Source organism: Lissotriton helveticus, chromosome 4_1, assembly GCF_964261635.1.
Source record: "Lissotriton helveticus chromosome 4_1, aLisHel1.1, whole genome shotgun sequence".
Taxonomy (NCBI): Eukaryota; Metazoa; Chordata; class Amphibia; order Caudata; family Salamandridae; genus Lissotriton; species Lissotriton helveticus.
This window is the reverse complement of record NC_136063.1, coordinates 1,850,087,320-1,850,111,691: the sequence shown is the minus strand read 5'-3', so window position 1 is coordinate 1,850,111,691 and position 24,372 is coordinate 1,850,087,320. Positions and strand designations below refer to the sequence as shown.

Genomic DNA, 24,372 nt, shown 5'->3' with positions numbered 1-24,372 from the left:
AGTGATTTTTGGAAGCAGAGTGTCAAGAGATGACGTAATCCAGTCACTGAATTGTTTATCGGCCACATTTGGGTCCGAGGAAAGCTCGGGAGTGGAATCGGTAAGAGAGCGGGCCCACATATCAGATGACAATTTATGCCATTGGCGATCAGTAACCTGGGTTTTAGGAATAGAGTGATTAGACATGGGAGTTTCCCAGAAAAAGGGGACCAGGAAGTCCATGGTTTCGCTATCCACCTACAGCGATCACTCCAGTCAAAAACCATATGCCACCAGCTGCAACTACTGTAGCAAGTAGTAGCCACTCTCCTACAAAAATCTGCCATAGAGAAAGTTCCTCCCTCTCAACGAGGGAAAGGAGATCAAGGTACTTTCTGGTGCAAAAGAAAGGTTGCAGAGCAGAGTTGAGACCTATATCGGATCAACACATTCTGAACAAGTCCATCCAAAGAGAAAAAATGTGCATGCTGGCTGTCCATCAAATACATCCTCACCTCCAGCAAGGTGACTGGATGTGCTCGATAGATCTGCAGGATGTGTGTTTCCATGTACCAGTCAGCTAATGCCACCGAAAGTTCCTGCGCTTCATGGTAGGTGCCAAACACTACCAGTACAAAGTCCTCACTTTTGGATTGAAGTCAGCCACTTCATGGCATGGCAGTAGTAGCAGCTGCTCTACGCTGCCAGGGACTGTTAATTTATCCTTACCTCGACGACTGGCTGCTGAAAAGTTCATCTCCCCAGTGCGTAAAAACCCAATACCAGACCTATCTAACTTTTCTACAGCAGCTGGGCCTTCACTTCAACTTGGCAAAGGCAGTTCATCAACCTACTCAAAGGATACACTATCTGGGCATGACATCAGACTCCAATGCAGGAAAAGTGTATCCTTCGAAGGAGAGATTATCATCTATCATTCTGAAGTGCAACCAGCTGCTTCGCACTCTTCAAGCACCAGTCCAGCAGGTTGCCTCGCTTCTAGGGTCAATGGCATCTTGCTTCTTCCTAGTTCCCAATGCGAGGCTGAGAATGCGACCCTTGCAGCAAGATATAGAGGACAAATGGATCATTGGACGGCTCGATGGGACAAGGTCCACCTTTCCTAGGATGCAAAATCTTTCATCCCATGGTGGACTCATCGAAAAAATCTCTTGGTGGGAGTCCCATTCCAACAGACCCCTCCAATGCAAACTCTGATCACGAATGCTTCCCTCGAAGGTTGAGGAGCCGTCATGGGCCCTCTTTAAACTCAAGGTCTGTGATCGACCATAGAGCAGGCATATCACATCAATATGCTGGAGCTACGGGCCGTGCATCTAGCCCTCATGGCCCCCTGTCATCCTCCATCCAAGCCAGCTCCATATTAGTCCAGACAGACAACACAACCACAATGTACTATCTAGACACGCAGGGAGGGATCCTATCTCACCCCCATCCTTGGAGGCTCAGGCAATCTGGCATTGGCTTCTGGGCCAGACTACGTTCAATTACAGCAGTCTACCTGCCAGGAGAACAAAACGCTCAAGCAGATTCTCTAATTCGTCACTTCGAAGATCAGCTAGACTGCGTTCTGCACGACGAGGTGGTGGCAAACATCTTCCGGGGAATGCGGTCATTCAAGAATCGATCTCTTCATGGATGACACCAACAAAAAATGCCAAGATTTTGCATCAAGATATTACCGGCCAGGGACAAAAGGGAATGCCCATTTGATCGATTGGTCAAGGGACTTTTTGTACACTTTTCCGCCACTTCCTCTCATCCTGAGGGTCATAACCAAGCTCTGCCACTCCAGAGCAAGGATGATCCTGATCACGAGACTGGCCACGGCAGAGGTGGTACCCGGACCTTCTACATCTCTAGGAACGTCCACAAAGGAGGCCTCCATGCAGGCCGGATCTCCTCTCCTAAATGAACGGGAGAATCCATCATGCAAAATTTCTCTACCTGAACTTTGTTGCATGGCTCCTGAGGTCCTTCAGTATGGCCATCTAGGACTCCCTCAGGAGTGCATGAACATTTTAAAAGACTCAAAGAGCCTTCCGCGAGGCGTTCTTATGCATTTAAATGGAAAATATTCTATATGTGGTGTGTTTGGAAAAAGGGTTCCAGATTACCAAAGGGCAAGAGGAGGGAATCTTACCATTTCTCCTGCACTTGGCCAATTCAGGTTTGCAGTTTGCTTCCGTAAAAGTGCACCTTGCAGTCATTACGGCATATAGAAAATAATCCTCTCATCATCCTTCTTCCAGCTTCCGGTGGTTAAGGATTTTTTGCATGGGTTAAATAAAGTTCTCTCCTTCTACTCCCTTGATGCTCAATTTGGTTCTCTTCAAGCTCATGGGTCCCCCCTTTGAACCGATTCACAAAGCGACTCTGCAGCACCTCACATGGAAGGCTGCCTTCTTGGTGGCAATTACTTCTGCTCATAGGGTGAGCGAGATCCAAGTTTTCTGCTCTAAAGAGCCATACACAGTTTCACAACAACAGGGTAGTAATGAGAACCCACAATTCTTTCCTGCCTAAGGTGGTGTCTGACTTTTACATTAATCAGTCCATTTCGCTACCCACTTTCTTTCCTAATCCCACCACACCAGCTAAAAGGTCTCTCCATTCTTTAGCCATAAAAAGAGACTTAAAGATGTACCTAGACAAGTTTAAGGCTATTAGTAGGTCTGCTCACTTGGTTGTGTCTAATAAGCTCCTTGTGGCTACTCCCAAGGCTCATTCCACAGGGGGAAAGGCAGCTACTGTGGCTTTTCTGCACAATGTCCCCATCGCTGAGTTTTGCAAAGCAGCCCACTTGGAGGTCGGTACACACATTCATGAGACACTATTGTCTTGATTCAGATACGAGAGCAGACACTCAAGTAGGCCACTCCTCTTTGAGAAATGTATTCCAGACCAGCTGCTCTTGATTCTAAATCATTTGTCCACCTAGGTAGAGGATGGGCTTGCTATTCAATTCAGTGCTTATTACTATTGATGAGGAGCCCCTGGAAGAGAACGATAAGTTTCTTACCTATAATCCGAGTTCTCTTCCAGGGGTATCCTAATCAAAGTCATAAGCAACCCACTCACCTCCCCAGACAAATAATCAACCATTAGTTTGTCTCTTTGTGCCCTGATCTTCGGGTCTCCGCAAAGAACAACTGACCTAACCAGTATTCTTTCATTTTCGGCGCTGTTATGGTTCCAATGCAGCCTATGGGCTAACAATGCCTGCTATGTTACATTACAGCTTCTGCAGTTCATTAAAGAGAGTTCAAGTATCTTTGTCCTCCTGTTTTTTCTTCATATGCCTATTGATGCAAAAGTAGATTACTGAAGCATTGATTATCCTTGTTTTTCTTGAAGGCTGCATTGGCTTGTGGAAAAATTATAATATATATGAATTTTGTTTTTGTTTTTATGTACTCCGGAGTCCCTGCGCACGGGCAGGAATAGTCAGTGCTTATGACTTTGATGAGGATACCCCTGGAAGAGAACTAGGATTAGAGGTAAGAACGTTTAACTTCCTGCTTTGTCCATGCGTGAGCTTGTCCACCCATTCCCTTACAGTCTGGATTGCCCCTGTCAACAACAATACAATTAGCTAAAAGTCATGGCAACTTCTCGGCCAACCGCCACCCAGAAAAAGGCCCTACTAGAATTTTTCTGCCCTCGATGCTCAATGAATGTTCAACGTGGTAGCCAACACCTCTCTAAGATACATCAGGTATAAATCCATACTATAATGTGATAAGTGGACCCCGTCCCCCTTGAAAAACTCAACAATGTCATACCGCAGGTCTCCATGCTCTATCCCAAAAATGCCCAACTCCTTTATGATTTTCCTCCTGACCTTGTCAATCGCTGCATCTTGATAGCCCCATCCACAGTACGAAACACCCTGACCGCTGTTGCTTTATCTCTTTTAAGTCCTCTTTCATGGCCCTCCTTAATTCTAGACCTTTCTCCACAAGTTGTTCTCACCTACATGCAGTACTAAGACACCGGGACACTTCACTCCAATTAACAGTTAGTTGAGGCAGGACAACAGTTCCCTCCAATGCATGCCCCTTTGCCAGACCATTACACTTGAAACAGAATGTAATCAAGCCCAAACTTCGCTCATTGACTACTCTGGCTCACCTGTCTCTCAGCCCATTTCACGCATGAGAGACCCACAATCCATATGGATAAACCGGCGGCCGGGAACGGAACCTGAAACACAGCAACAGCAAATGAGAATATGGTAATGGATCAACAATCCCCTTCGCCCCACCCAACATACCACCGGAAACAATCAGAAGACCACCTGCCCAACCCAATGATGTTCTCTTGACTCCAACCCCTCCTACCCACTTCTGTCACCATTCCTATTTTGAAGGAATGAGTCCTATAGCCTCTTGCCTCAACCCTCAAATAGGATAGCGCCTTGCACAGAACGGCTAACAGCTGAAATGCTGTCACCAGTTTCCCTTCCTTATGCTTGAAAACAGACCCTACATAACCCTTGTTCTGGTAACTGAGGGAGACACCCTATCTCACCTGTCATGGTATACTCCCTGAGCAACATCATCCTACCCTTCCTCCTCTGATCTGTTTTTGATCTCTGTAACCAGACTTCAAGCCCCTCACCTGACCGCCTCAATTCTTCCCAGAGCAAACCCCGACTCCCCAACCTCCTATAAGCTCCAAAATGCGACAAGTGCCAAAGAACATCCATGTAATCAATGTGGGAAACAACTGTTTTGTCAGCCCCATTCCCCCCCAATCGCGGGCAGGCTGACAATTACATCACAAAACATGACCCAAGTCAGTGGCCTCCTCTTCTCCCCTCCCGCCTGGCTTTCCTGGCCCAACCTTCTAGCATCCTTCACCCCAGTTCTCCTGCCGATGGAGCATAACCCCAAAACAGCTTCCCCACGAACACTATTCCCACCAGTTTCCCTTGTTGTGTGACCTTCAATAGCCCTTTTTCAATTAAAAATAATATGAACTGTACTACTTCCTCTGTTCTGACCCATCCCTCCTGCCACTGTCCACAAACTCCATCCAAACCTGCGCATATTCCTTGTAGACACTGCTCATTACCCTACCACCAACTGGAGCATTCTCTGTCACCTACTGTTCAAAGCTGCTGCGGCATTCGAGTCCTGTCCCTGTCCGCCTCCATGGCCAGCCCATGGAATTTCTCCCCTGTGAATGAGAAAAAGCATCACAATGTCATTGTCCACTTTGGGCACTTCAGACACCTCAACACAAAAACCCTCAGCACCTTCAACACCTGCGTATCTCTTGCAGACTGTTAGTTCATCATCTGCACTACTACCATGTTATCAATATGAAAACCTGACCCTCTTGTGTGCCAACACCGCCACCCCACAGGGTTACTGGTACCACCAGGGGAAACACTTCCAGAAAGGCAATGCTCCTCCCCCCTGCTTCCATGCTAATGGCCATTCCTCCACACACCACTTCCCCTGCCAATACAAACCAAAGCCAACTTCTCCCACCGCAACAGAGTAAATCTGTACATTCAACTCCACTTCCTTAAATGCCTTCAGTGGCACACCAATGATTGATTTCAGGGAAAAACACCACATGAGTAAATCCTCTCGTCCCTCCGCTGTCAGCCGCACTTGGTGATTTAACATTGGCAAGCCAAAGCCAACTCCTCCCACGGCAACAGAGTAAATTTGTACATCCAACTTCACTTCCTTAAGTGCCTTCAGTGGCACATCAATGAATGATTCCAGGAAAAAACACCACATGTGTAAATCCTCCAATACCCCCGCTGTCAGCCGCACATGGTGATTTGGCATCGGCAAGCCAGACAGAGACATTCTCAGGTGCCTACTGAAAGTCCTCCCTGCTCTCACTACTCTACAGGTGAAGTTAAAATGCCCTAAATCCTGTACCTTCTTAAACGTTACTTTGGCTTTAGCCAACATGGAATCCAAAAGCAAATGCTTTCTGATTTTCTTATCCACTTGAAGGCATGCTTCCATAGCCACTGAATGGATCTCAAGTCCTAAGAAAGAAAGCACCATACTGGGTACAACTGGGTTGTCTGGTGCCAACGGCACCCGCAGATCCCCCATGAGCAACTAAAAACTTACCAGCAGCTGCTGGCAGTCTGTGGAACTGTGCTTACTCATGAAAAAGAAATCATCCATGTAGTGTGTGACGTATTCGTGTCCTGTACACCGATAGAATAGCCACTGTTGGAAAGTTCTAAAATGCTCAAAGAGAGCATAAGTGATATAACACCCCATTGGTAGAGCTTTGTCCACAAACCATTTACCTTCAAATAGAATGCTCAACAGTTGAAAGTCTTCTGGGTGTACTGGCAGCAAGCTGAAAACGGACTTGATTTCTCTCTTGGCCATATGTGCCCCATTTCCTACTTTCTCCACCAGGAAGAGTGTGAGTATGTCACTGAGACCTGTTCTTCCGGAATAAAGTAATCAACTGAGGTTCCCTCTAGCCATGATAGATGCTGCATCAGCCTGAACTGCCCCTTCTCTTTTTGGGGAACCACACCAATTGGGGACACAATCAAATTAGGCATGGACCACTCAACAAATTCGCCAGCCATCCTGCTCTCTTATATCTCTTTATGCAACTTGTCCCTCACCACCTGTTTGTGTGCACTCATTGATTTCAGATTGTTTGCCCACCTGCGCACCTTTGGGCCCTTGTATCCTAGTCGGAACCCTCTGCAGAATCACTCCCTTAGTAAATAAGCATCCTCTTTTTGATCATATTGCTGCAGTCAAAATTCCAGCCTGTCAAATTTAATTGGTGCAAGAGCCCTTGCCCCCAGGTCGTTGTGTGCCTCGCCCTCCCCTGAAACCTGGCATTTGTCCATGCTGCTGAGCACCAGCGGGCCCCTGCTGCTGCTGCCAATGCCCTTTATATGTGCCTGTGTGTCCCCCTGTACCATAACAGTGGAAAAGGATGTCTTCTTGCACATTTGGAACATAGGTGTGAGAATTCGCAGTAGTCACTTGTGCACAAGCCTTTATTAAAATATCAACAGGCTCACAGCTGATTACTCTGTCTCTTACCTGTTGTCACCATCCCTCCCCAGGTGGGATGCCCCTAAAAAGGGATGGTAGAATATCGGCAGCCCACTGGCAGTGACGATAGTCTTCTCGAACTTAGACGGCCCCACAGTATAGTGCCATAAATCAAAGTCTATCTCCCTCATTGTGTTTCTGAATCCATCACTATGCGTGCCCGGAACCCATCATCATATTAGGCCCACATATATCCCTCATAATTGATATGGCCTTCCTTATCACATCCATGTACTTAAAAAGCGATTCACACCTCACTGGGTGGTTTTCTCAATATACGCTGGCATATATATTAAGAGAGCCGCCATTCAGTATTCTGTGGTCAAAGGCACTTTCAGCCTGTTCGATAACTCATAACTCCTCCTCCTTTGACCCCTATTTGGTCCTCAACTATCTGTGCAAGAGTTTGAGCATATCAACGTATTCTCCCTTCTAGATTTTTTCTTTGGTTACCAGCATTAAATGCGCACCTTAATGTTTGAACACCCCCAAATACTAGAGCTTATTGATCTTTTGCTTTTTACTTTTGGGCCCATCGGTCTTCCCTTCCAACTTCCTCTCACCTGCCTTGGTCTTTCTTGCATCTTTACTTATTGCCCCCTGCTGCCCTCCTGTATCTCCTTTTGTGACCCCTTATGGCATACTAATGCCCTGTTTCTAATTATAATCCCAACTCTCCTTTAGCCCCCTCACTGTGCTCCTTTGTGCTCACACCAGTATCTTTTATGTACAGACTTGTAGGAGGCTAGCTTATATATGGTGCTCATTTATGTAAGTGTAGCACCCTGCCCTAATCCAGACAACCCTTAGGGTGATTTTAGAAGTCTTAGACAACCTTAAAAAACTCTCTAAGTCGTAGCTGTGGAGAGCAGCTGTTAAGTAAAAAAGAAACACACAGTGTATTTATAAACATAGGTATTTATTATAAGACCCTCACTAACACACATTGATAGACAATCTCATCAGGGGTGAATGCTAGACGGGTGAATGATTTGGTACTCACCTATGTCGTGTTAGTATATACCACGTGATAATATGTTGTGGTGCTCTAAAGGAGGAGGGAATCACCCCAGACCCTCCCAATAGAATCAAAACAATGAGCCTTACTTAAATTAAACCATATCCTCGAGCACACACTGTAATATTTTTTAAAAAAACACAGTTTTGTAGGTTATTACAAAAATGCAATCAGTATTTGTTTTTTTTTAATTTTCTGTTTTAATTTTAGCCAGCCAACATGTGATTCGTCATATCAGGATTAACCCACGACTTCTTCGGGGCTAAAAAATACAATAAACAACACCATCCTGGTTGCAGTGTGCTTAGATAACACAGCCCCATTGCACCTGTGACACAGTGCTGTTATTAGGTAACGACTTTCGGAGTGAATCTGTGGAAACCCATGCTAACATGCTTATAGAATTATATCATCATTCTATTATCATAATTTTTTCTTATAGAATATGTTTACAAATAAAATTCTATCACTGTTCAGTTGTGGATCGAATAGGACGTGACAAGAATTTTATAATCCAAAAGAGGAAATTTAAATTGTGTGTCAATTTGAAAAAACCCAACTAAAACCATCCTGTTCCACCACTAATGTGTCCAACCTACCTTTTCTAGTTTCTTGTAATACAGTACAACCAACCCTAAAGTATACAAAACGATACGATGTCACCATCTCCAGTACGTCCTCACTACCACAGATTTAATTGGTTCACAAACTTGAAGAAAAGCCTACCTTGCTACCTGTTTTACTTCTGTCCCGGTGCTGTCTAATATCAGTATCCTGTCCTGTTCTTTTTTCTCCATGAGAGCAATATCATTCTATTATAGTTCTGAATTTGTCTGTATATCCCCACGACTCTCTTCTAATCAGAAGTAGGGGAGATGGAATATTGATCCATTCACTTTCCAAAAGATATAGTCTAATCACAGGAGAAAGGATCACTTGTCCTGATCAACCTTAGGTATACAGGATGGGGGGGGGGGGGTTGAAGTCCCAATATTAAGACCCTCAGGCACGTGATGGCTGTGGTGGTGTCTTAAGCGGTATATCTTGATTCTCCGCTTATAATTCACGTGTGTGCATAATCATTAGGTCTATTAGGTTATGCAGCCTCCACCAGGAGGTTGTTACCCAAGGTTGGTGCAGTAGTGAGCCAGAAATAAAGAATTCGTTAAAAAACCGAAAACCAGGGAGTCAAAAAAATTTATTAGGTCTGGTTTCGGGTCTGGTAAGCTCAATTATAGTGCATCTTGTTAACTGGTTCGGTACGAGCAGAGCAGCGCGCACACAAGCAAGCTGAGGACGAGGCGCAATAGCCTGCTCCAAAATCTCTACCGACTGAAGGAAGTGTGCAAAAATAATGCGCGAGGTACCATAAGACCTCCAAGACATAGGAACAGGTCAATAACCTCTTTCCTTTCACTTCTTGACACTATATTTAACAATTTTTTGCACGTTACTTCACGGTCCTGATGAATGCCCGTAAGTCCTAGAACACAGGCTATTGAGGCAGAAACATGTCGACCAATTTTTAACTTCCTGTCACCAGTTTTTATTTTTATTATTCGATACTCAAAGTGCAACTACAACTCATTATCCAGTTAACAAGATGCACTATAATTGAGCTTACCAGACCCGAAACCAGACCTAATAAAAAATTTTGACTCCCTGGTTTTCGGTTTTTTAACGAATTCTTTATTTCTGGCTCACTACTGCACCAACCTTGGGTAACAACCTCCTGGTGGAGGCTGCATAACCTAATAGACCTAATGATTATGCACACACGTGAATTATAAGCGGAGAATCAAGATATACCGCTTAAGACACCACCACACCCATCACGTGCCTGAGGGTCTTAATATTGGGACTTCAACCCCCCCCCCCATCCTGTATACCTAAGGTTGATCAGGACAAGTGATCCTATCCCCACGACTCAACCATAAAAATATAAATATGATCATGTCTCACCCGTGTCTGTCAACCAATCGAAATCACTCCGAAAACCTCTTTTGAAAAAACCCTCTTTGGATCCCACAGCTGTGGCCAGTTATAGACCTATTGCGTGTCTCCCCTTTCCTGCCAAAATATGCGAATCTTTGATGAACAAACAACTCTCAGAGTTCGTCGACACTCACCAACTTCTCGACGAAACGCAGTTTGGTTTCAGGAAAGGGCATGGAACCGAGACCGCTTTAATAAAGGCCTCAGATGAGATTGGAGCCATCATGGACCAGGGAGGTGTGGCCGTCCTGATTCTCCTGGATTTGTCTGCAGCCTTCGACACGGTCGACCATGCTATTTTGGTCGACCGTGTCGCAGCCCTGGGGATAAACGGTATGGCCAGGGATCTTATTTCATCTTTCCTGGCCAACCGTACCCAGACAGTGAAGTTGGGTGATTTCTACTCTCCTGTCTCTGCACTACCTTGTGGAGTCCCACAGGGCTCCTCGCTAAGTCCCACGCTATTTAATATCTACGTAGCGGACTTAGCGAGGGTAATAAAGGCCCATGGATTGCGACTTACATCCTACGCAGATGACACCCAACTGGTCCTGGCAATCCACAAGGACGGCCCAGTGGTGGCAGCTAACTTCCAAAAGGCCATGCTTGCTGTTAGTACTTGGATGGCCTCCAATTGTCTGAGGCTTAACTCGGACAAGACCGAGATCATGACTTTCGGCAAGCTTTCTCCGGAATGGTCCTCCATCTGGTGGCCTGTCCAGCTGGGTTCTCCACCCATCCCGGTAGAAAAGGCTAGAAATCTGGGAGTTATTTTTGATAGCAAGTTGTCATTCAGCCTTCACGTCAACAAGGTTGTGTCATCTGCGTTCTTTATTTTAAAGAAAATCAAAAAATTACTGCCTTACCTCCCTACTTCAGCTGGGAAGACCCTGGTTTCCACCCTAGTATTTTCAAAAATTGACTACGGGAACACCCTCTTTCTAAATACTCAAAAACTTGTTCTATCGAAGCTGCAGTCCATACAGAATGCGGCTGCAAGGATTCTTCTTGACATCCCCCGTCGCCAGTCCACTACTCCCGCCATTCGTCATCTGCACTGGCTAAAAGTAGAGAGCCGAATTAAATTTAAGGCCCTCTGTATTGCCTATAAGGCAGTGCATGGCGTCGGACCTAAGTTCCTGATAGAAGCGTTTCAGCTGTACACCCCCAAGAGGCAGCTTAGATCTGCCAACACCTGCCTCCTTCCAGTGCCTCGTACAAGAACTGCTACCTGGGGAGACAGGCGCTTTCTGGTGGCTACACCCAAACTTTGGAATCTATTGCCATTGGCGATTAAAACTGCCCCCAATCTGATGAGCTTTCGTAGGCTCTTAAAAACATGGTTGTTTAACCAGTAAGTTGCTGTCTGATCGTTTTAGCCTCCACATGCGCCGAGACACCTTCGGGTATTTGTATGCGCAATAAAAATCTCGAAAATAAATAAATAAATAAATAAATTCTAAAAATCCAATGTTCTAGGCTCATGTGATTGCCCCTTTCGTGTACCCAATTGTATCCAAAGATTTTCTTTTTTCAATAGTATTTCCTCCGTAGTGTGTTTGTCTCTTGAAATAAATGTTCAACATTATTCAAAATCCTTATATTCATTTCTTATTGTCTAGGGTAGCATCAGATTGTTTCTGAAGTGAGTGCTTACCTGCAGGTGAGTACGCTTGCGCGGACACGCTTCTGTGTGTCCCGAGCGCTGTCCTTCTTTGACTCAAGCAGAAGTGAAATCTTTAACACCATCATTTTGTTTATTTTTTTACGTACCAAAAACTTTGAAAAACTAGAATGCAAATCCATTTAGTGCTGTCCTTCTTCGACTAAACAAGGAAGTAAAACCTTAGACCCCCATCATCTTTTAATGGCCACAAGTTTGGAAAACTGGAACGCACACCCATTTAGTGCCTCAATTTCTATAAACTGCCATCTCTAACTGCCATTACTTCAAAATCCAATGCAGTATCTCATAATTTAAATGTTATATACGTACATTTGACATTTTATTAGAAATTATTATAATCCTTCTTGTATATAGCTAATGTTCGATGTCAATGTGCTAAGTGTGTATCTTCGTATCTCCCCCATTGGGAAAATTGAGATTAATACAAAAAAATTGAATATCCTATTATTGCCACGTCCCATCAGATTCAACTTACTGTTGTTTTAAATTATTACTATCATGTAGTATTCCGATATCATAACTTCAATTTATTTTTACTGGATTCGTAGATATCTTTGTCCAAACCAAAATTATACAATCTGATCGACATAATATTTACTCATCTAAGCCATAGTGATGATGCATGTCATTCCTCATAATGCATTTCATCTAAACATTCAGTTGATGACAACACAAAAAAATCTTGTCTCCTCCATTGTTACTGTTTGTACGTTTAAGTGACTTTTTAGTATTGTAATGCATAAACCTGATGTGAATTCATTTTAAGTATGTCTCCTTGTGTACAACAGTTGCAGTAATTTAATACTTAGCAGGGTAAAGAGACTATTTTGTATTCAAATGCAGAAATTGTACGGAAGTATTGCAATTCCTGGTCTGAGTTCAAACCCACGGCATTAAGACGGCATTAAGACGTAATATCCACATGGCCTCTCTCCGTCTTAGCACCCCTTAGAAAATAAAAAGAAACAACAAATATTGATTGCATTTTTGTAATAACCCATTAAACTGTGGGCTTTTTAAGTCTCGCTGAGCCAGCGCAGACATTTAGTAGGTTAGGTTTCAAAGTGCTACTGGCTGGTCTAGCGCTTACGTTCACGCGAGTGTGCACGCGCGCAGCCGCCATCTGTCTCCTCCGTCACGGGTCATTAGGTTGCTTGTTTTTATTTCCACACCCACAACCACACACACAACTACACAACCACACACACAACTACACACACACACACAACCACCACACGCACAACCACACACACAACCACAACCACATACACACACAACTACCCACACACACCCACACACACAACCACACACACAACCACACACACACACCACACAACCAAACACACACACAACCAAACACACACAACTACACACACAATCACACACACAACTACACACAACCACACACACAACCACACACAACCACACACAACCAACCACACACAACCACACACACAACCACACACAACCATACAACCACACCCAACCACACAACTACACACACAACCACACACATGCACAACTACACACACAACCAAACAGAACCACACACACAACCACACACAACCACACACACAAACACACACAACCACACACACAACCACACACACAACCACACATACAACCACACACCCACACACAACCAGACACTCAACCACACACAACCACACACACACACACACCACACACACGCACACACAACCACACACCCACACAACCACACACACAACTGCACACACAACCACACACACACAACCACACACACAACCACACACACACACACAACCACACAACCACACACACACACAACCACACAATCATCCATACAAAACCACACACAAACAAACACACACAACTACACACACAACCAAACACAAAAGCACAACCACACACAACCACACCCACAACCACACACACACAACCACACACACAACCACACACACAACCACACACACACACAACCACACACACAACTACAACCAACCACACACACACAACCACGCACACAACCACCCACACACAACCACACACAACTACACACAAAACCACACAAAGCCACACACACAACTACACACAACCACAACCACACACACAACCACACACACACACACACAACCACATACACACACAACCACACATAACCACACATCCACACCCAGCCACACCCACAACCACACACACACACAACCACACACACACGCAACCACACACACAACACCACAACCACACCCACAACAACACACACAACCACACACACAACCGCACACACATCCACACACACACACAACCACACACACACAACCACACACACACAACCACACACAAAACCACACACAACCACACACACAACCACAACCACACAACCACACAACCACACACATAACCACACCCACACACACAACCAGACATACAACCACACACACACAACCAAACCCACAACCACACACACACACACACAACCACACACACAACCACACACACACAACTACACACACAACTACACACACAACCACACACACAACCACAACCACACACACAACCACACACAACCACACACAACCACACACCCACAGACACAACCACCCACACACACAACAACCACACACACAACCACACACACATCCACACAACCACACAAACACACACAAACACACCCAACCACAAACACACAACGACACTCACACAACCACACACACACACACACATATACACAACCACACACACACAAACACACACACACAACACCCACACACACAAACACACCCACACAATCACACACACACAACCACACACACACACAGCACACACAACCACACACACACAACCACACACACAACACACACACACACAACCAAATCCACACACACAACCACCCACCCAACCACACCCACCCAACCACACACACAACCACACAAACACAACCACACACACACACAACCACACACACAACTACACACACATCCACACACACAACCACAACCACACACTCAACCACACACAACCACACACAACCACACCACAAACACACACACAACCACACACAACATCCACACGCAACCACACACACAACCAGACACAGCCACAACCACACACAAACACACACAAACACACACAACCACACCCACACACATAACCACCCACACACACAACCACACCCACAACCACACACACACAACCACACGCACAACCTCACCCACAACCACACCCACAACGCACAACCACACACAACCACACACACACAACCACACACACAACCACACACAACCACACACAATACCACACACACACCCACAACACACACAACCACACACACAACCAAACACACACAGCCACACACAATCACACACACAACCACACACATACAACCACACACACAACCACAACCACACACAACCACACACACACAACCACACGCACAACACACAACCACACACACAACCACACACAACCACACACACACACACACACAACTACACACACAACCACACACAATACCACACACACACCCACAACACACACAACCACACACACAACCAAACACACACAGCCACACACAACCACACACACAACCACACACACACAACCACACACACAACCACAACCACACACAACCACAAACACACAACCACACACACACAACCACACACACAAACACCCAAAACCACAAACACACACACACCCACACACAACCATACACAATACCACACACACACACAGCACACACACACAACCACACACACAACCACACACATGCAACCACACACACAACCACACACACAGACAATCACACACACACAATCACACACACAACCACACACACACACAACCAAACACAACCACACACACAGCTACAACCACACCCACAACCAAACCCACACCCACAACCACACACAACTGCACACACACAATCACATCCACACACAACCACACACACACACGACCACACACACACCCCACACACAACCACACCCAACAACACACACACAACCATATCCACACAAAACCACACACACACACACACACACGACCACACACACACACCACACACACAACCACACCCAACAACACACACACACACAACCGCACACAACCACACACACAACTACACACACACACACAACCACACATACACACACAACCACACACACACACAATCACAACTACACACAACCACACACACACACACAACCACACACAACCACACCCAACCACACCCACAATCACACCCACAACCACACCCACAACCACACCAACAACCACACCCACCCACACAACCACACACACATACACACACACAACCACAACAAAATGTTTTATGAAAAATTGACTCTTTTAAACATTCTGATTCCACCAGAATTCAAGTCCTCCACAACGCCCTGTTTTTTTGGATGACAACTGTGAAAAGGAGACCAATATTTCCCCCATTTTTATTATTCTGTATCCTCAGTTCAATTCTGGGGTGCTTTTTTAACTTGTCTCTAGTTCATTGCGAATCTTACCGTTACTAATTCAAATTGTGTTAGCTTTGGCATATTTGCAATGCAAACTTTATCTCAATAAGTTGCTGTAACAAGCTGCATGTCCACTACGGAAGCCCATTCATTTGATAATTATTTTCCACATAAGGTTGCAAGACCATAAAGTGGAGTTTTCAGGATTTTGAATAGTTTCTTGTTTGAATATGTTACTCTCTCCTGCGCACCCCACTCCTGTACTAAGGTTACGAGTGACTTGGCACCCGCCTTTCATAGGTCCTTGCATCCACCCAAGTCTGGCCTGGCACTGGTGCGTCCCAGCCTGGCACACACTGGGTGACGATCTCCACACCTCCTTCTCGACCCCAGCTAACTACTGTTTGCAGTCTGTCACTCACCTCTCACCTCCCTGGCACTCACCCTTCACCCCTCAGGTCTGGCAGTCACTCCTTGCACCTGGCACTCAACCTTCTCCCTCTCTGGCACTCAGCATTGACTCTGCGTGACACTCAACTGTCACCTCCCTGACACTCACCCATGTCCCTCCTGGCATTCACTACTCGACCCCTTGGCACTCACCCTTCACCTCCATGGCACGAGCCCTTCATCCCCCTGGCCTGGCAGCTAACCTTCGCCCCTTCCACTCACCCTTCCCCTCCCTGGCACTCACCCTTAACCCTCCTGACTCTTACGCCTCACCTCCATGGTACTCAACCTTCATCTCCCTGGCACGAGCCCTTCTTCCACCTGAACTGGCACTCAACCTTCACCTCCGTGGCACTAGCACTTCACCCCTCTGGCCTGGCAGCTACCCCTCACCCCTGGCATTCATACTTCCCCCTTCTCGGCACTCACCCTTCACCTCCCTGGCACTCACCCTTGACCCTCCTGACTCTTACGTCTCATCTCCCTGGCACTCACTCCTCAGCTCTCTGGCACTTACCCTTCACCCCCATGGCCTGACAGTCACCCTTGTCCCTCCCGGCATTCACTCCTCACCTCCCTGCCACTCACCCTTGACCCTCCCGGCACTAGCCTGGTTTCCCCAAAGAACAAAAAATAACAAGCATTGGCATAGCCAATAGGTCTCGCCTTTGGGACCTTATAAGTGTTTAGCCACGCAACAGTTGATGTTGTTGCACCAAGGATATTGTGCTGCATAACTAAATAGTTAGAAGGTCCCAAAAGCGAGACCTATGGCTATGTCAAATGCTTGTTTATATTACAGTGTGTGCTCAGGGACATGGTTTAATTTATCACACAATGATATCTCCTACCTGGAGATATAACACAATGTACGTAATACTTTGTAATAAAAACAGGTAAGTAGCACGAATACACAGTGGTCACCCGGGGGAAGACCAAACCATGTACTAAAATAGAGGGATGAGAATCGCGACCCGAGTCAAGACTGTACCAAGAAGACGTAGAAGTGTTAGGGACCCAAGGAACCACCCAAGGTAAGTAGCCAGGAACCCCACAGAGGCCGTGTGCAGTGTTGGAACACGACTGCGTACTCAATTCAAGTCAATGGGTAAGTCGCGGTTGCAATTTTAAAAAAGGACCCTTTCCAGTGGACCCTGAGGAAACCCAGTGGAAGACAGTAGGTTGGACAGCCACCCCACCCGTGGATACCCTAGAAACCAGGATACATTCACCAGGGAAGCCGGGTGCATAAGTGTGAAGTGGTGTCTGAAACCACCCTCGAAACCTCAAAGGAAGACTTCAGGAAGATGCTGCTTATGAAGAAGCTGTAAGTGTCGGGTGGAATCCAAAGGTCTATTCAAGTTGAGGAGTACCTGCAAGCAAAGGGGACAGAGTCTATGCCACTCAGGAGTGACCAGGAGGCAAGAGAGACGAATGCTAACCGATGTCAGGTGATGCAGGAGATTTGTTGACGTCCTTGGAGCTGCAGCTGTGTGGACCAGGCGACGTTGTGGAAGACCAGGAGTCGTTCACGAGCTGTTCCACGCCGGATGACGAGAGCTGAAGGGTCTGTGTCCATCGGGAGCACCAACAAGCCTTGGCAACCACAAACAATGTGGCAAGCAAAAAAGTTGCAGAGTTGGGACCAGCAAGGGCCAAGTGACTCACCACAAGCAGGGGAGTCGGACTAAAACCCCAGGTAATCAGGGAAGCCCACAGGAGTCAAAGAAGACCCTTGAGAGATCCATAGGCTGGAGGCACAGGAGTCGCAAGAGGACCTCAAACAGCTCACCAAGGATGCAGGACCACGGTGCAAGAGATGCAGTGAGGACAAAGATATTGGTCGTAACAGATGCTTGAGGCAGGAGCTTCTTGGAGCCCGAAGATCTCTGTTGAAGAGAACCAACAAGCCTTGACAACAGCAAGTTGATACTGTGCACAATGGTTTGGTTCCTGCGGTTCCGACGAGGGATACTGGCCTCAAACTCGTCGAGAAGACAGTGCAGGCCTCAAGGGAGTTATAGAACCACTGCCTGTGTTGCTGAGCCTTTCGGAGTCCATGGGAGCCCAGGAGCAGCAGACCGGTCTGCTTGGTTGCGGTGCCTGCAGATGCAGGGAAGGGACTCCTTTGCTTCAAGTGAGATTCCTTGAGGTGTCTTGAATATCCACAGGCCTTGGAAGACTCCTTGAACTGGTTTGAACTGGAGTATGCAAGGAGGGCACCAAATGTGCCCTTCAAGCAGTCTCAGTGGTGCTAGCAAGCGCCTCCATCCTGCCCCAATACACTAAACCTTGTCTGGGAGGTGGTCTCACCTCCCTGTGACAGGATATCTAGTATTCTGCCTTTCCCTGCTCGAGCTTGGTTCAGCAGGAGGAGGGCAGAAAAATGTCTCTGGTCTGCAGCAGCCCTAGCTTGCTGTCCGGTTATGGAAGACTGGTATGGGGAGCACGGAGGGCCTCCCAGAGGAGCTTTAAAGTGCATGGAATCCTACCTCTCATACTTCCCACGCCATTTACGGTGTGGGGGTATGATTCCAACAAGTTTGATACCAAACATGACAGGGTTCATTACAGCCAGTTTAGAGATGATCATCACTGAATGGAGCATGGCCGCTCTATATGTCGTAATGGCTAATGCACTTACAACCTGGGAGAATGGACTCCAAAGGTTGTAGGAGTGCCCTGCTCAAGCAGGGGCACCCTCGCCTTTAGAACCAACACCCTGCCTTCAGGATTATAGGGGTGACTTATAGGATTTAAGTGCAGTGACCTCAGATATAGGGTGACCTATATCTGTCGTAAGTGGTGCTAGCACCAGCTTACACAGGCTGCAATGGCAGGCGTGGAGTCACAATTTGAGTTGTCTCTCATGGGTGGCATAATACATGCTTCAGCCCATGGGAGACCTCTGGTGTACCTCTGCCCTTGGTACCATATACTGGGGACTTATAAGGGTACACCAGTAGCCAATCTGGGGGGTACCTAATTACTTACCATAGCCAATTTAGGGGCGAAATCACAGAGACTGGGGTCCTGATTAGCAGAATCCCAGTCAGACTAGTCAGAAACAGCATAACACCAGGCAAAAAGTGGGGATAACCATAAAAGCAGATCCTACTTTCCTACAAGGCCCTTCCTCAGCCTAGTTTCCTTGCCCTCCAGCATGTCTCTTGCATCCACTCAAATTGACACCATCCTGGAGGCTTTTGCCACATCCTCCGAAATCTTACCTGATGCCAAAGTCGGTGCCTGCTCTGGAGCCTGCCGACTCGCAAGCTGTCCCATTCTCTCCCGAACACATGGTGTCCTCCATACCTTTGCCGACCAGCACCTGAATTTCTTTAAAACATTATACACATAATTATCAGAGTCCCCCCACCTGTCCCACCCCCTGTTGCCACCACCTCTGCCTGAGGTGTATCATCATCATCCAGCAATTTGCCTTCTTCCAAACTCTCCTCATAATCCAGCAATGTCTCCTCCTTTGCCTCCATGCCCCCTAAGCCTTTCACATACTGTGCTGCCTGTCAATTTTGGCGCACATCTTGCCTTACAAATGCACGTTGTTCCGTTGCGTGGTGAGGGGCCAAACCGTGCCCTCCCAACCGTTCTGCTGATGAGGGACGTTGCATCCCATGCCTTGCTTCACCGGGGGTTGCATCGAACCCTCCCGCCGGGTGTACTGACTAGGCCACCCTGGACCTTCGTTGGTCAGTGGTCATGTGGTGCAACAACGCTATCCAGTTGGCTGAACCATGCTCAGCATTCACTTCTCCTCGGTGCATTGGAGCTGCAGTGTGCTCTCCGAGTCCACCATGCTGCTGCCGGATGCCGCCTGCAAGCGTGTTTTGTTTGCTTTCGATACTTGCACAAGTGCCACCATTACCTATGTAATGTTCTTGTGCTTGAGTGTCTGCCATATATTGCAGTATTAAACATCTAATTGTACTTTGTTTTCTCTTGTAACCTTCACACGTCACTTTTTCCTCCTGTATTGCACCGTTTGCTACTTCATGTATTTTGTTTGCTCACAATTGTCCCTTTTACCTCATGTAAGTTTGCTTTTGTAATTTGCTCACTTGTAATTTTCTCCTCATGTATCATTACTGTTTCTATTGTGAAGCGGCGGTGCGTCCATTGGGGGCGTTGGGGCGTTGCCCCACTAGCCATGGACGACCGCGCACTGCCAACATGAATTAAAAAAGGATTTTTAAATAAATCTGAGCACGCACTGACAGGCACCCGCACTGCGCGCTACCGGCCCCGGGACAAGCCCGACAGAATCGGGCATCGCATAAGGAAGTGGGCCGTGGGGGGCGGGACTGCGACATAGAGTGACAGGCAGCGCACAGGCAGCCAGAGCAGAATAGCGAGGGTGACACTGCGCATGTGAAATCCAGGAGTACTCAATATTTTGACTGGCTCGCGCATGCGTACTGTAGACCTTCTCCCTCCCCCCCCCCTATAGCACTTAGAGACACAGGCAGGGACCCGGGGCCCCGGTCTAATTATGGGCAGATTAGTATCCTGCTCGTAGCCAATCCTGGTGCAGTGGTCCTGTTAACGCTGCGCCAGGATTGGCTGCTGCAGCAGGATGGTGCCGTGCGTGGGTGTTGTCTGCTGTCTGCTCTTCTGCTGAGGGCCGCACTATGCGGCCAATCACATATGGCTATATCCAGCCATGTCGTGGTGATTGGCCATTTCCCCTACGCTGTCGGAACGTCACCGCGCGTGGCACGACGGCGGGAGTCGGGACGGGACCCATCCAGAAGCTGGCGCAGGGCGGTAAGTTTTGTTTGATATTTATTTTCATTAAACCCCTCCCGCCTCCCCCCGCGACGAGTCGATTACCCCATTTCCACCCCCACCCACCCGAGACAGAGAGAACATGACCCAGATTCTGCAAGTTGAAAACATAGCACGAGCTTAGGTAGCGAGGGACCCATGGCGTATAGCTAACAGTAGTAAGACGTTCTTAGAAACTGCTGAAACCCTGAATGAAGCCACGGTCAGGGTAATAAGGGCATGTATGGACCAAAAACCACCGTATAATTGTGGCGAACTCTGTGTGCCCTGGTGCAGCTTTGTAACTGCCCGTGACACCGCGAGCAACTCAGCAATATCATCTTCATAAAGATGCTAAGGACGGGCCCCCCCAACCCTCGAGTTCCCTTTGACGTACTCACCGTGACCTCCGACTCAGAATGAAACCGTTGTGTAATTCTTCATTTCGGTGGACACCAACATTCATATTTTATAACGTAGCTCTGCCTCGTACTTTATTTTAGATCACGCCTTTGAAGTTACAGCCAAGAATCACAATTTATAGCTGATGCGCACAGACAGGCGTGTAGTGGGACTACAGTGCCACCATTGCCTACGTAACGTTTGTTCTTGTGTTTGAGTGTCCTCCATTTATTGCAGCATTATACCTCTAACTTGTACTTTGTACGCTTTTGTAACCTGGACACATGTCACTTTTTCCTCCTGTAATGCACCGTTTGCTACCTCTTGTATTTTGTTTGCTCGCGATTGTCACTTTTGCCTCATGTAATGTAACTTTTGCTTTTGTGATTTGTTCACTTGTAATGTTCTCTTGTATCAGTTCTGTTCCTATTGTGAAGCGCTCTGACACCTTCGGGTAAAGTCCGCGCTATATAAAAACTGCATAAATAAATAAATAAATACAGTGATGCGGGACATCAAAGGTCTGAGCTGAGGAGAAACTTGCAGAAGGTTAGGCAGCAGAGGAAACGTGGGATGACCCGAGTGATGACTGTATGCAATTCGTACTTGCAGAAACCCAAATTAACAGGAAAGTGTCTAATATTGACATAACTCAAAGTAAAACAAACGCGCCAGAAACATGTGACAAATGAACTGAGAACATAAAGAGGCCAGTGTGTATATAAGCCGTTTCCCCCAATACTTAACACAGATTGAGCGGTCGCTGTTGAATTTATCTTTTTCCGAAGGCTTATATGATTGAAAAATGTGAATATTATGGCTACTGTGAGAAAGCCGGGTTAGAGACTCTTTGGAATTCAGAAGTCATAGGGCCTCAATTCTAACAACTGGGAATGTGTTCTCTTGTTATGTGGCCGTGACCCGGTTATTATTATGGTGAGCGAGACTCTGGGGATGTTCTTTGATTAAGGTAAAGTCACAAAGGGGTGGGGGTTGAGCCCGATTCCATGATAGTCGGGGCATTGTGTGACTGTCACATCCTTGTTACTGGGGCAGTGTTTTAGAGATGTGGGTTCCGTGTTTCTGCCATGCCTGCTCTATCCTTATTATTGGGACAGGGGGTGTGCGGTGTGATGAACGAGTCATTATTGTTTGTGTGCCTGCTCTATCCTTAATACAAGCACCGCCTCTTTAAGGTTGTAATGCCCAGGGGCAGTATATATTCAGTGCCCATTTTGCCCTTGTTAATGGATGGAGCGGTATTTGTGAGGTTGTGATGCCCTGGGTTTTTGTTCCTTCGGTGCCCACTCTGCCCATGTTATTGGCGCAGTGTGCAGTTGTGAAAATGCGATGCTCAGGCCCTTCTTCCTCCAGTGTCCGCTGTGCCTTTGTTATTGGGGTAGTGTTTCTAAGGTTGTGATGCCCAGAGCTTGTCTTCCTCCAGTGCCCGCTGTGCCTTTGTTATTGGGGCAGTGTTTCTAAGGTTGTGATGCCCAGAGCTTGTCTTCCTCCAATGCCCGCTGTGCCTTTGTTATTTGGACAGTGTTTGACCCACAGTCTACGTGCCTGATACACTCTCTATTCCTACAAACATTGTACCTCCATCACTCATCTGTCTCTTCCTGTTCTAATGAATGACACGAGATCTGTACATCACTTACGTACCTGCCTGGTCACATTGTCGGTCCATCACCCCTGCGCCTGCCTGTGTTCATCACACTGTTTCTTCAGTCCCTATTTGTAGATCTCTGACCTGACACATTACCTGTCCATCGCTTGCAGGACTCACCCTGATCCCTTCTCTTTATCTCATTTTTGTTTCCGTTATTTTCATCACCAATTCAGTCTGTTCTTCTCGTTATTGCTTGAAAATGCACCCTTTGCCCACTCTTTTTTCTAAATTTTCTCAGTGGGAACCCCACCTGTTGGACACGGCCTCATGGCGTGGTCCGACCCCGTCCGCATGGAGGGCCCAGGACGACATCGGCCCTCCATTTACCTACTATCGACCCCCCTGACACGCACATTCGTGAACCATCGGCGCGAGCAGCCTCCACGGCCACCTACAGCTCTCCCCCTCCCTGGTACCCCGGCAGAACCTGCTCGCCAACGCTGCCAGCCTGGCACCCTGACCAGGCCACCCTTTCCGGCCCGACTCCATCTTGGGACCCTCACGCCCCGAACACGTGGGCGCAGCCATCCCGGGCCCGGCCCCAGCGAAGCCCAGACATTGAGGCACCAGGATCCTCCTAGGTGGTAAAGTGGCCACTCGACCAGATCCCGGAGGAGGAGAGTCTCGATGGGCCTTCCACCGCCCCCGGACGCCTGGTATCGATCGCTCTCCCGGCTCCCTGGGCACTGGCTCCGCCCCCCTGCTGGGTGTCTGGACACCTTCATCCCGGCCCCTCTGACCCCCAGGCGGCAGGGTCCGGACATCAAAGCCCTCCAGTCCTATATCTGGGCCAGCCCCGGATCAAGACAGCAGTTGTATCTGGAGTCGAAGCCCTGCTGACC

At 47.3% G+C, this 24,372-nt stretch overlaps 1 protein-coding gene across 9 annotated transcripts in view; it reads left to right on the top strand.

Annotated features, from left to right (window-relative positions):
• The window catches only part of LOC144829392 (uncharacterized), a 392,836-nt gene that overhangs the window by 197,395 nt on the left and 171,069 nt on the right, over positions 1 to 24,372 (top strand). For 5 of the 9 annotated variants that reach the window (XR_013610650.1, XR_013610652.1, XR_013610647.1 and 2 more), the window contains one exon: positions 3,425 to 3,500. The exons of 3 other annotated variants lie outside the window; for them this stretch is intronic. Coding sequence is in view for 3 of the 6 variants with exons in the window: in XM_078688506.1 (XP_078544632.1) it covers positions 3,425 to 3,500 (76 nt within the window). In the remaining 3 variants the exon portion in view is untranslated. Of the gene's footprint in view, positions 1 to 3,424; positions 3,501 to 8,298; positions 8,440 to 24,372 lie in introns of all 9 variants that reach the window. One more of the 9 variants, XM_078688507.1, reaches the window with a different exon arrangement.